The 13,435-nt window shown below is 54.5% G+C and overlaps 1 protein-coding gene across 1 annotated transcript in view; it reads right to left on the bottom strand.

The window, feature by feature from the left end:
• The window catches only part of Hcn4 (hyperpolarization activated cyclic nucleotide gated potassium channel 4), a 41,605-nt gene extending 28,417 nt beyond the window's left edge, over positions 1–13,188 (bottom strand). The window contains exon 1 of the mRNA XM_006971490.4: positions 12,289–13,188. Coding sequence (XP_006971552.1) covers positions 12,289–13,076 — 788 coding nt within the window. The 5' untranslated portion in view covers positions 13,077–13,188. The remainder of the gene's footprint in view (positions 1–12,288) is intronic.
• Between the last annotated feature and the right edge of the window lie 247 nt (positions 13,189–13,435).

Below are 13,435 nucleotides of genomic sequence, written 5' to 3'. Positions count from 1 at the left end.
GGGCTGCCAGAAGGGAATTCAGCTGAGGCTCAAAGGGAAAACAGGACAGTGTGGCCTGCTGGCTACTATAGCCTCAAAGAGAAGCTGGGGGTGGGTGGGGGGTAGTGTGTCCAGGGATCAGTATTTTGCTTGGGACCCATGCAATATGGAAGAAGACAGGACGGAGACAGGAGCCCAGGGGTCTCCTTTTTCTTTGTCTCTGTTTAAATATCCCCTTTCTCTCACAGGGCTCCTCAGATTCCCCCAAGTACACAGAGGACAGGGCCAGGCACACTGAAGGCACCATGGAGGCCAGAGAGGCTGGACAGAGGGCTAAGCCTCGAGAATAAAAGGAAAGAAGTGTGGCTCAGAGGCCTCAGCCTGACGCCTGGGTGGAGGAAAGATAGGGACACCCTGAAAGATGGGCCCGAACGCCCAGGTGCTTCTGGGAGCTTCAGGAGCCATGAGGAATGTAGATTTCCCTGGAAATGCAGTTACTGCACCTCTCGGTGACATGCCTCCTCCTAGCCTGGCTGCTGGGGACACTTTGAGGTGATAACCCTTGCCTTCCTCAGGGGTTGAGTTCTCTGAATGCTTTGTCTGTACACAGACACAAACTAGAAATATATATATACATACATATAGATGTGTATGTGTGTGCACTCACATACACACACACATACACACACATACACACATACACACACACACACACACACACACACACACACACACACACACACACACACACACAGCAAGGACATATGCTTGCTCTACGATACTCCAAGCTGTCAGAATGCTGAACTCCCTCAGGCTACTGCTCCAACACCCAGTGAGAGAAGATGGTCTGAAGAAAATGAGGGGAAAAGGCCAACGGTTAACAAACTTAGATCCACTCAGAAAAAAATCAAAGGCGGCTCAAGTCCCCCTCCCCATCTGCTCTACTGTTCGGGAGAGTGGGACAAAAATAGAGTATTGTAGAAAAGCACATGGAAACCACTCCACCCCCAAGGGAAATTAGGTAGCCGGACTCACCTGCCTTTACCAAAAGGCCTATCAGGGTGAAGGAGAAAATGGGCTCAGGCTATACCAACCTCCGATGGGCTTGGACCACAGTGACTATGGTAGGAAGGGCCCAATGAGGAAGCGAAATTTTGCTGTACACCTGATCTTGCTGAGATGGGTCAGTTGAGCAATAAGGGTCTCACTGAAGTGCACGGGCTCTAAGGGCCAGGGGCCAGATGGGTCTCTAGTTCTCCCCAGGAAAACTGTCTTAGCAAGGAGGCTAAGGGAAGGCTAAGACCCTCGGAGGCCCTCCCAGCCTGATTTTCATGATTCTGATTTATAACAACCTGTGTGGGAAAATGTGGGGAACTGTCCACTGGAGAAGAGGGACAGGGCTGGGCCTGGGGCAGAGAAGTCAGAATTTGACTAGGGATCTAGGGGGCTAACGCAAGACCGGCAAGCTGACGCTATCATGGCAGATACTTGAAGCCCAGAGGGCCTTTCGGGAAGCCCACCACAGGGGCTCCCAGAGTATTAAGTAGCATGAGGCAGTAGGGGTGTGTGCTGGCTATGTTTCTGTCAGCTTTACACAAGCCAGGGCCATCTGGAAAGACAGAACTCCAGTTGAGAACATGCCTCCATCAGATGGCCTGTAGGCAAGTCTGTGGGTCATCTTCTTGATTAATGATGGATATGGGAGGGCCCAGCCCACTGTGAGTGGCACTACCCCGGGACAGGTGGTTCTGAGTTACATTAAAAAAATAATAATAATCAGGCTGAGCAAGCCATGAGGAGAAAATGCAGTAAGCAGCGCCCCTCCATGGCCTCTGCATTAGCTCCTGCCTCCAGGTTCCTGCCCTGACTTCCCTTCATGATGGACTGTGATCCGGACGTGTAAGCCAAATAAACCCTCCTCCTCGTGTCAAAAGGCTACGGTGTTTTATCACAGCAATAGAAAATGAACGAAGACAGAGGGTTTCCTAGAACCGAACCTGCTTAACCTCATTCTGGGGAGGCCTGTCAGTGTGAATACATAAAAACCCTGGGAAGGATGCAGGGGCCTCCACCCAGGCTTTGGGACCGTGGTATAAGGAGACCCTGGTCCTTCTCATGTTCAGGTGGAGAAAGCAGGCCCGAGAAGTAAGGCTTTAGCTAAACCCACACGGCTAGACTGGCCTTTGAATCTCCTACTCTTTCCTGGCCCTGTCTTAGAAGTTGCCTTCCAAGAGCTTTTGAGTCCGGAATGGCGGTCACTTCACAGCTGACGGTCCTATTGGCCCGTGAGTTCCTCCAGCCACAGCTACCTGGTACGACCTGCTTTGTTCACGAGTCCCCGCACTGAGAGCTCTTGAAAGGCCAGCTCTGAGCATCCAGGAGTGGACAACTCTCCACAGGACTTGCCCCTCGGAGCTCTCAGAACATAGTCGGGACCTTAGGTGGGAAGGTGACATTTCGGCTCATTTTCATTAAAGCCCTTGCTCCGAGGTGGTCCCTGGCTATGTAGGCTGCCTAAGGAACATAGCAAAGAACGTCTTAAAACTCCACGGGCTCGGAGCTAATGGAGAGCTCCTACCCTGTCCCCTGCATCTAAAGGCTAGCAAGTCCTCAGCCAAAAAGATGCCAGAGGTGGCCCAACTACTCCAGGACCAGAGGCTACAAAATTGCAGGGTCTGGCCTGGCTTGGCTCAGTAGAGTCGAGGCTCTTTCTCATCAGCTCCACTGGTCAGCAGGGCCCTGCTGGCTCAATTTGCACTAATGGGGTCAGGATTGCAGGCTCAATACCTATTTGTGCAATTAGCTCTGCTCTCTTCTCAGGCTTAGCCCGAGTCCTGACCCTGGATGCTGAGAGGGGAAAGGAACTTGCTGGGGTTCCACGGCAAGGCAGGGTAAAGATGGGAGGACAAATCCCTGGTGCGGGGAGGGCTCACATTCAGGCCAAACACAGGGTGGGAAGGCAAGGGCGCCAGGTGAGCTAACCTCAGCTCACCTGCCAAAACGTCTCAGCTAGACCACAATTCCATATTCAATGATACCCGGGTGCCTGCAGGTCTTTGCTGTGCCCCATGGGAAGAGACAGGTTTGTCATACCTTGTGAGGGACTGCAGAAAGGAGAAACCTATGGCTGGCTGGGCATTCGGTGGCCAGGGCCTTGTGTTAATCATTGACAGGGGCTGCTCCAGCCTTCAAGGGGACTGCAGGGTAATTACTTCTGGGCTCCAGGCCACACACTCGGTGACATTATGACAGCAGTGTCTGCCTTCTGGGCCTTGTGGGGAAGGAGAAGGGAGTATCCCCCAAGGCTGCTGCAGGCTCAGTGTGCTGCATACACAACAGTGGCAGCAGAAGCAGACAGGCAACAGGGCCGGAGGCCTGGGAGTTGAGAGAGCAGCGCTTACAGAGTGCAGACTCAAAGAGCCAGGGTCTGGTAACCTGCCCTCTGCGACAAACAACACCCACCCAAGCAGGTGGCTCAAGCTCCCAACCACCTTCTTCCTAGAAAGCATGCAGAACTAGTCTCTGTCCTTCAGATCCAGTTCAGACCGGCTTCCTTCACTGGCCAGCTAGCCACACTGGCCTATCATTTTTCTGTTTCCCCCAAACCAGACCCAGAAACCTTACAAGGAGCCAGCATCCTTCCCTGTCAGGTGAGTGGTGACTCCTCTTTCCCACAACATGTGGAAACAGTCCTGGAACATGCAGACTCCTGCAGGGCATGATCCCCTTATCTCGCTCCTCCTCAAGCCCAGAAAAACAACACGTTAGCCAGCCCCGTTATGTATTAATTTCTGAAAGCCTCGTTCACGCAGACATAACACATCCACCCACATGGGTAAATGCTTAGACAGACGCAAAATCACCAGTACAATTATCGGGCCCCCGCAGCTGCCAGGATCAGACCTGGAAAACCTGCTGCATGCTCTCTCTAGAGTTCTAGGTACCCTGGGCACGGGGAGTCCCACTATGGAACCCGTACTTCCTGCATGTCCGTCTCGCGGCATTACTCTGCAGGCACCTCAGGCCTTGCTGCCTGCCTGGAAACACCGGACACCAGCCCCAACAATGAGGGTGCAGAGTAGGGTTGGGAGGGGTCATGTGTGAGACTTGGCAGTTCCGGCAGTGGTGGCACTGTGGCTTATTTATCATCTGGGCTTTGCCTACCAGAGAGGACTGAAAGCAGCTGGCTCAGACACTAAGTGGCATGGGAGCTTCAGGAAGGCAAGGAGAGCACAGGGTGGTGAGTGTTCTCGATCCTGCCCCACGCTCTGGGGCCTCCAGGAGGGCACTGAAATTGGTTCAGAGGCTTTTGCTCCCCAGCCGGAGCCACGCCTTTATGAGCCCCGGATCCTAGTTATGACTGACTTTTTTTTTTATCCTGGTCATAAGCTGAGCCCTGATCTCCATCACAGACTAAGCCTACTGGTTACACTCTGAGTCCAGACCACATTCTAAGACTGAACCCTGACCTTCATCAGAGACTGAATTCTGACCCTGATCATGGATTGAGATCAGGCTCCAGACATAGACCTCTGCTGAGTCCTAATCTACACACCTACTCCACACCCTCATTTTTCTAGAGGATTCAATAAACAGAGCACAGCACTATTTGTCTCTCTGGTGGACCAAGCATAGACACCACCCTGGCTATTTGTGCCTCTCCTCCAGGAACCTGAGCCTTCCTCCTGGAACAGGGACGGAGATGGCACTCCCATGAGCTACCAAAGTCCCAGCGGTCTACCCAGCAGTCAAGCCCTGCCGGGAGAGGATCAGGTGGGTGGGCATCTGGACTCCAAAAGTGACAGTGGGGCTAGAATATGGCTAAGTTCCCACGCTCTGAACTGTCAGATAAGGAAGATTCTGCTCTTGAGATGAGCTTAAGACATTTTTTTTTCCTCTTCCCAATCTCTGCATCGTCAGTAGTAGATCCCGGTGTGCAGCTGACCGCTGAGCGGCACCACAGTGCAGGGGCACATTTCCAGGAAGGGTGAGGCTGGGGTGAGGACCATGCAGGAAGACTTCGCCGGAAGCCCTGTTCTGAAAGCTGGAGGTAGACCAGGGTTCTGCGACCTGTGTAGTGAGACATCACATAATCCAGTAGGTTCTGGTTTTTGTCTTTGACGTGGACTTCCTTTGTGAGCTTCTCTGCCCCTCTGCCTCCATGTACACGAGGATTTCCTCAGGTCTTTTCTTTGGGGCCCTGAGACCTAATGGATTTCCTGTACCTGCTGATGACCCCCTTTTTCTGAGCCACTCCATAAAGTTTCCATGCTCAGGAAAATATTCCCTAGAAACACTGGTAGAATTAAAATTTTAAAGCGGAGGAGAAGAGGTGAGGGGGGAGAAGAGGGAGGGAGGGAGGACCAAGTTCAGGGTCCCACAGATGAGGCTCGGATGCCAGGCCTGCTTCTTCCCAATGATGTGACCCCCATCATCAGCCTTGTCTATAAAATGAGCATGATTAAACCATCTGGGGCCACTTGGAAGAGTAAAGGAGATAAAATGTAGCCAGCTCCCCGCACAGGCTGACATATGGCAGCTGCTTCATGATGGTGGTTATTGGTCTATAAACCACCTGACTTTTGTCTCCCGATGTGAGTGAAGGGTTGTGAACTTGGAAGTGATAAGGGTTTGGGTAGCTAGATGGCGGATGGCAAGACTCGGTATGAGAGAGACCTTGTAGGAACAGCCAGGGTCTGGAGTCTGGGGCCAAGACAGACAACCCAGGCCCAACTAGAGGGTGAGCCAGTGACTTCCCCGGGGCTCCTGGCTGTGAGGAGGGGGTGTTGAGGCCAGAGCGCTGTTCTTAGTATTTCAAGAGAAGTCCCCAACCATACCCTCCGTGTGTGTGTGTGTGTGTGTAGGTGTATGGAAGCCAAACATCAGGCAGTTCCCTCAATTGTTTTCCACCTTACTTTGGGGGGATAGGGTCTCTCACTGAACTCGGAGCTCACTAATTTGGTTAGGTTGGCTGGCTAGCAAACCCCAGAGATCCTCCTGTCTCTTCCTCCACACTGGAATTAAAGGCACAGACCATTACACATGGCTTTTTTTTTTCTAATATTACTAATGTGGGTGCTAGGGATCCAAACTCCTGTTCTCAGTACTTACATAGCCAGTGCTTTACTCAGAGTCACGTCCTCAGCCCCCTACATTTCCATGTCCTACCTTGCTATCTTAAAGCATTGATTCCGATCTGTCACAAAGCATATGCTAGCCAAACAGCTCATCTCAGTGCTGTATTTGGTCCACGGGATGCTGTTCAGCAGTACCCAATCACTCTGTTATGTTATCCTGAGCATCCTCAGTGCCAGAGAACTCACCACCTCTCACTGCTGTCTCCTGCCCCAGCTTTGGGTGGTGGGGATGGTAGGCAGTATTTCTGAGTGGCTTCCTGGCTCTTGGGACCACAGATTTCCAGGTCCCTGGCAATGCTTTCTCAGCAAGGAAGCCTGGCTGGCAGAGAACATCCTTTCCAAAGCCAAGACAATGCCCCTGCCCTCCAGTGGCCCTCTCTGGCTGGGAAACGTGGATTCTTCCACATCCCCTGGGCCCAAGCAGGACTGCCTGGCTGGCCTCTGTAGCCTTTCTATTAATTAGCAACTGACAGTACAGCTTTGTAAGAGCTCTCAAGCCAGACTGGAGCCATGGCTGCCTCAGTTATATGACAAGCACCCAGGGGACTGGGCCAGGACCTTCTGCTCTACATTATTTCCGCCTTGGTATCCAGTGTTGCGGCAGACACAAGGGCCACTCGGGCTCCTATAACACTTGTCTTCCCTGTGATCTGAATGGAGGCTAGGAGAGGGAGAAAAGTTGACAGGCAAGCCTATACCACAGAGGAGGCTGCTGTCCGTGGCCAGGGTCAGGAAAGGGAAGCATAGGATTGGGACAGATCCCGTGCTCAAGGTATAAGGCAGCTGTTATTCAGGATGCCTCTGCCCCGACCCAGCTGGCCACTGTCACAGCTACCCATCACCTCTGGACTCTCACCGACAATGTCTACCTATTCCCTTCAGGAATCACATTGCAGTAGGATATCCCTGTGTACCCTGTCTCTTCTCTCCCTCTCTCAGGCCTTGGCCTCTGACCCTTAGGACAGGACAGGAGCTGAGAAAGTGGTGACCTGGAGTAACAGGAGTCCTCTGGTCACCTGGTCTCCTCCTGCTCTTCAACCTCCCTAGAAGCCAGCATGCAAAGCCAGCCAACTCAAACCAAACCCTGAACAACAGTGCAGGAAGCAGGAGATGAGGCTGCAAGCCTGACGTCCCAGGGTGCAAGCTGGTTTCTGAGGCCTGGCGCATCTACTTTACAGCATCCTGCCCTGCTGAGCTGAGGCTGGGGCTGGGGCTGGAGGCCAAGGGCTCCATTGCCAAAGGCAGAAGAAACAGGCTCAGGGCTCCGCAAGCATGGTCTAAGCCTATGGGTTGTAAGCTCAGGACTCCACACCTGGTCCCAGGGAATATCGTTACACACCAGAAGCTGCATTTTAACAAGGTCCCAGAGTGAGATGGATAACATTCCAATGAGGAGCTTCATTAAAACAACTGGAGTTCCACTCAAAGCCACTAGGTACCCAGAAGGCATTGATGGATGATTTGGATAAGCGGAAGGAAGACGTGGGAATACCGAAGCCTTACAACCTGGAGAGGAGATGAACGGGCCGGAGAACGCTGTTGGGTTTCCCGATGTGAAGTCTGCGACCTACTAGCATGAAATCCTTGGCTCATAGAACCAAAGCAATAAAGACAAGGCCAAACAGGAGAAGGCAGCCCCCAGACCCATGATGCAGTTACCAGATGTAGGAGCTAGAAGCAAGCTACAGGGAGAACCAGAGAGCCAAGGGGCTTAGCCCTCTGGCCCAGTGGGTTTCCAGGTCCCTGTACTTACGAAGACGGTATATCCCAAGCTCCACTAGCTCTAGCCTTGTGAGGTGGGGCATGCTGCACAGCTGGAGAGTCCGCTGCCCACTGTGCCAGCCGACAGCACCACCTTGGAATTCCCCTCTGCACCACGGCGCCCTCCCCTCCCTGCTGCCTGGGCCTGCGGTGCCTTTCACCCAGCTTCCCGCACTGCCAGCAGGAACAGCTGGCCCAAGAAAGGCTCTCCTAAGAACAGACCTCCAAACTCCCAGAACCAGGCTGCCCCCTTCCCGAACAGTCCTTCCCAAAGCTGCAAGGGAAAGTACATGGGAGCGAGTCGAGTCATGGGTCGCCAGACAGACCTCCTTTCCTGTCTCAGGCTTCTAACTCTGATTGCTGACTGCTTCTGCTCTCTCTGCTGGTAATGGGAGGCCCAAGTCCAGATCCCAGAGGGATCCCCCCCCCCTGTCCACACACACACACATACACCGTACTAGACTCCAAGGAAGGCTAGTGCCCCACCCCCACCAGGGCCTAGACCCTCTTACCATGGCCTGCGGTAGAGCCCACAGCCACCAGCCCCCACATGATTCTCAATTTAGGGAAACCCCAGACACAGGAAATTGTGTGCCACATTGCATGTGCCTGGATATATGTGTATTTCTCTAGATACTGACTTGGTAGTTTCTAGCAGGCTCTCAGTGAAGTCTCTGACGGCAGACTGGTTCGGACCCCTGGTCAGAGCGCAGGACAGAGATCCATGTGGCTTACCCAGGACGAAGGGGAGGAAAGAGAGAGGGCAGGGAAGGTATTCGACTGCTCACTGTAGACCCTCACCTCATCTGTGTTAGACACACTTGCAGTTTGTGGCTAACATAGAAATGAACAAGAGCAGTCCCATTTTCTGAGCAGGAAAACTGAGGTTCACAGAAGGTGGATAACTCATTTGGGCACTAATAGCAAACAGGTTGGGGAGGGGAGGTGTAGTGAGCAATGGCATTGATCTGGTGCAGGTTAATCCTAGGACCTACCATCATCTCAGGACCCAGAGTTTCAAAGCCCAGCTGCTTCAGCCCCAATCAAAGGATGCTTTTAGATACTTTCAGCCTCTTCCTTTCCTCCTGGATTTAAAAGGACCAGGCCAGGAGAGGGCGAGGAGGCACGGAGAACCCAGCTTCTGCCTGCTCGCTATTGTTTGGGGGCATGGCAGTAGCCCCAGAGCTAATATCCAGATAAGAGCTTCCCTGATAGCCACGATGTCCACCCACACAGCCCCAAGACACTGTCTCAGACACACATCTCCCACATACACACTCCCAGGTCAACTCCCTGAGCCCAGCATTTGAAATTTTAGCCAATCAGCCTTCGGGACAAAAGCAGCTACACCTTCAGGGGGGGGGGGCTCTCTCTTCCCCCTTTTCATCTTCTTAGGAAATCAGGGTTATCTAGCTAATGTGCGAATGTGTTAGGTTCCAACCATCAAACCCAGGCTTGAGGATAGAGCTCCCATGGGAGGAAGGGCTGATTCTGGAACCTTGGTTGACAGCCGGGGGGGGGGGGGGATGTCCTGAGGGCTGGCCTCCCCCATTAACAAACTGTAAGTATGAGCTTCAAAAGACCAATGGGGTGTTGGAGAGGAAGGGAATTCTGAAGCCTGAGAGAAGCCATGTGAATAGCTGGGCTGATGAGAACGGTACAGACAGGAAGGAAGATAGTCAGGAATATCTACTCTCTCTCAGTCGTGGCCCAGGTTATGGTGGGTCTCAAAGCAAGCCCATGACTTCCCAGGGAAATGTACCCAGCCCTTTTCTCCAGGGACAGATGTCAGAGGCAGCCTATCATAGCCAGCCCTGAACTTCAAACCGCAAACTCAATCCATCATAGTTTGTTGCTGATTCTTTATTAAGCCAATTCTGCTGGATCAATGCTTCCTGCCAGTCAAAATGATGAATAAATCCTCAGTGGGTCTGGGAAGTGCTTGTAGAAGCTCTGGTGGGTGATGATGTCTGTCTCCAGACAAAGGCCCAAAACCAGTGCCTGAAACTTCATGGTTCAAGGCTCGGGTTCTCCAGGGGGAGTGGCGATTTGGATGGAGTGATGTGTTTCCTAAGCTTAGCAGATTCAGCCAACCCCTTGTCTCTTTGACTTCTGAAGCTAAGACTAGCTGTTTGGGCCTAAGAGGCAGAAGGAGCATGACCACTGCCCTCCAGAGACTCAGGCACCCTGTCTTGGATTGTTTTCCATCCTACAGGCCCAGCATCAGACAGCCACAAGGCTGGGCATAGAAGATATGCACTTTCAGCTACCAGTCTCTGCTGCTTGTTGGAAAGAAAAAAAACCCACATCAAAACCCAGTTAAGCTGGGCGGTGGTGGTGCACGCCTTTAATCCCAGCACTTGGGAGGCAGAGGCAGGTGGATCTCTGTGAGTTCAAGGCTAGCCTGGTGTACAGAGTGAGTTCCAGGACAGCCAGGGCTTACACAAAGAAATCCTGTCTAGAAAACAAAACAAAACAAAACAAAAACCAAACAAACAAACAAACACCAGTTGGACCCTTGTTCTGTTGTCTCTCAGTCTTCCTGTGTCCACCCTCTCCAACGTCCCAGATACGAGGTCCCCAAAGCCTGTATTAGTGGAGGCTTTACAGCTAGGAGACTGCACACCAGCATGTTACGAATGTCACAGCTAAGACTAGGAAAGCTTTGGCTGTGTGTGTGGCGATGGGGAGGGAGTGCTTCAGTGCCAGATCTTGACCATCTAAGGGAAGATGGGTAGGGAGGGCAAGTCTTTGCAGCCAGAAGGCTCTCCATCGATGCTTGTCATTGGATGCAAGACATGCCTGGGGTGGACAATGGGCGTGAAGCTAAGAACTGTGAATAGAAGTTTTCCCACCACAAAGATGGGCAGAAGTTGAGTCCTGGATGCGAGTGCCTCACCAGTCTCCTCAAGTGATTGATACTGGACCTGACTGTCATCGCCACGGAGGGAAGAGAAGCCTGGGATACCCAGGGACAGCAGGGGCAAAGGAGGCAAGGCTTCTAATCCACCTCTCCCTGGTTCAACATGAGAGCATCAGGTCCCAGTCCTAGTCACAGGAGTTCACTAAGGATCCTGAGGAGGGTCCACCTTTGCTCACACAGTTTGAAGGCTACGGCTCTGTCCAGCAAGTCTACTGCCGCCTTCCTGCCTGAGAACAGGGTTAGAAAGAACAAGCAATTTCTCAAAAGAAAAAGGGAGAAGGAACCAAAAGAGGGTGCCTCTCTATTCACCACCTATTTTAAGCCACCAAAGTGCTGTCTGACTGGTCATTCCCAGCCAAAGAAATCTCTCTCATTGGATGGAAAATAGCTCTGCTCTCATTACAAACCCAGCTTCCCTGGAGTTTGTAAAGAAGCTCTGGTCGGCAAAATGTTCCTTTATACAGGGAGGCCAGCAGGTAGGCAGGCGAGGGAGACAAGCAGGGCAAGACACAGAGAGGGAGAGGGAGAGAAACCCAGCTAAATCTTCATCCTAAACTGGTGTGCTAGGAAAGCCTCAGGAGGACATGAGAAAGTGGAGACTCAGAACCTTGACTGGGATAAAGATATTCCTGATGCAAACCCAGAGGCAACTTACAACCTCTCTTATATACAGCTCAGTCCACAGCCCCCACTGGTATCCACTGATCTTTGGTATTAGATTCAGGAGATGCAAGAGAGAACAAGATCCCTCTCCCTGACTGGTCCAGGCATGGGGATGAGACACTGGACTAGTTGAGGATCAATAGACAGCTGCATGTCAGTCAGGACACTAAGCCGTCTTCACTGACCACTGCGAGCAAGGTCATTCCGCCCTGCCAGTGTGAAAGCTAGCTGTATCAGGGTACCTGCTCCTGGTCCACCACTCAGCATGAGGGGCTGAGTAAAGCTATATAGAGGGCTTTCATCCTGGGCCTGAGGTGTCAGTGACCTTAGATCTCCAGGAGTCTGGCTGCAGCTTCGCAGGCCCAGCAAACATATTAATACCTGCAGTCAGCACCCAAGGAGCTGGCCCAGCTGTTAAGATAGCTATCTCCCTCCATGACCCTTCTCTGCAAGCTGAATGACCTGGAGCTGCCTCGGGGATGGCCACCTTGACTCTGCAGCCTCCAAGGGGGAGGTGCATGGCTTAGATAGGCAGTGCTCTACCCTCGCTTGCAGGCAGGGCTAGGCCAGGCTCAGAACACCTTTGAGTGTGTCTCCAATGCGGCCCAGACCCTGGAAGAGAGATGGCAGGAGCCTGAAGACTGAGTAAGTTCCCAGTGTGCTGCAGGAGCTCCGGGGGGTGTCTGGGACGCTCCAGGCGCCCCACTTCTCTGCGAGCTTCCAGCACACGGAAGGAAAGTTAACTCAGGCTGGGAGGCAGGACTGGGAAGAAAGCGTGCCTACAACTGTACAAGGCATCCACAGCATCCCCACCTGGCCTCTTACCTGAAGTCGCTGTAGGGGTGGATAATCCAAAACCCGGCTGACTTAACCCTCTCCTGCTCACGCTCCACCGCTTTCTGACTGCCGAACATCCTTAGGGAGAATTTGTTGACCCCAGGTTGCAGCATGGCACCGAACTGGCGCTGCATGAAGCCGGTCTGGCCCAGGCGCACCTCGGCCTCGGGGAGGATCTGGTCGCTGGCGGCCGCGCCTCCTTCCACTTTGATAGCGGTGTCCGCCGAGGGCTGCTCGCAGGAGGTGGAGGCCGGCTGCGGCTGCTGCTGGGGCGGCGGCGAGGCTGCGGGCTGTGCCGCGGCGCCAGGGCGCTCGGGCTCGGCCGCCAGGCCCGGGGGCGTCCTGTCCTCGCCGGGGGACGCGTCGCCCTCGGCGGCGATGAGCCGCCGCTCCTCCGCGGAGTCATGCAGGTGCCCGTGACTGCTGCCGCTCCCTGCTCCACCGCTGCCGCCGCCCCGGCTGCCCAGCGAGGCCAGGCTCCCGCGGAAGCGCCTGCAGTCACCGTTGGTGCTGGACTTGCCGGCGCTGCGGCCCGGCCCCTCACTGTCTGCCGCCCCGAGGGCCGCACCCCGGGACTCCGCGCAGCCGGCGGCCGCCGCCGAGGGTGAAGGCGAGGGCAGTGGGCGCAGCCGGATGCTCCTGCGGCTCGGGTCTTGGCGGCCCCCGGCCCCCTCCTCCTCGCCATCCTCTTCCTCGTCCATGATCCACGCCTTGGCCCCCACCTGCTGCGGGAGGCTGTAAAGCCGCTTGCGCATGGACGGCGGGAGCTTGTCCATGGTGCCAGGGGCTGGGCCGGGGGCAGTGGTGCGGGTGCGGCACCGGGGACCCGCTCCAGGTGCGCCGGCCAGTGGGGACGCGTCCTTCGCTGCCGACCCGGGGCCGCCTCAAGAGCCCATGATCGCGCCGGCTGCGCGCCGAGGGGAGGCTCCTAGTCCGGCCGCGGGTCCCCGGGTTCGCCGCGCTGCGCCTCCTCTCCGGCCCGGCTTGGGCGCGGGGACCCCACGCTCCCTCCCTTTCTTCCCTCCCTCCCGCGATCAGGGGCGCGGCGCGCGGCCCGGCTCCAGGCGCCCCGCCCCCGCGGGGAACAATGGGCGCGGGCAGCAGCGGCGCTGCGGCCGCCGCGCTCCGGGAACCG

Source organism: Peromyscus maniculatus, chromosome 7, assembly GCF_049852395.1.
Source record: "Peromyscus maniculatus bairdii isolate BWxNUB_F1_BW_parent chromosome 7, HU_Pman_BW_mat_3.1, whole genome shotgun sequence".
Taxonomy (NCBI): Eukaryota; Metazoa; Chordata; class Mammalia; order Rodentia; family Cricetidae; genus Peromyscus; species Peromyscus maniculatus.
This window is presented reverse-complemented; position numbering and strand designations above follow the sequence as displayed.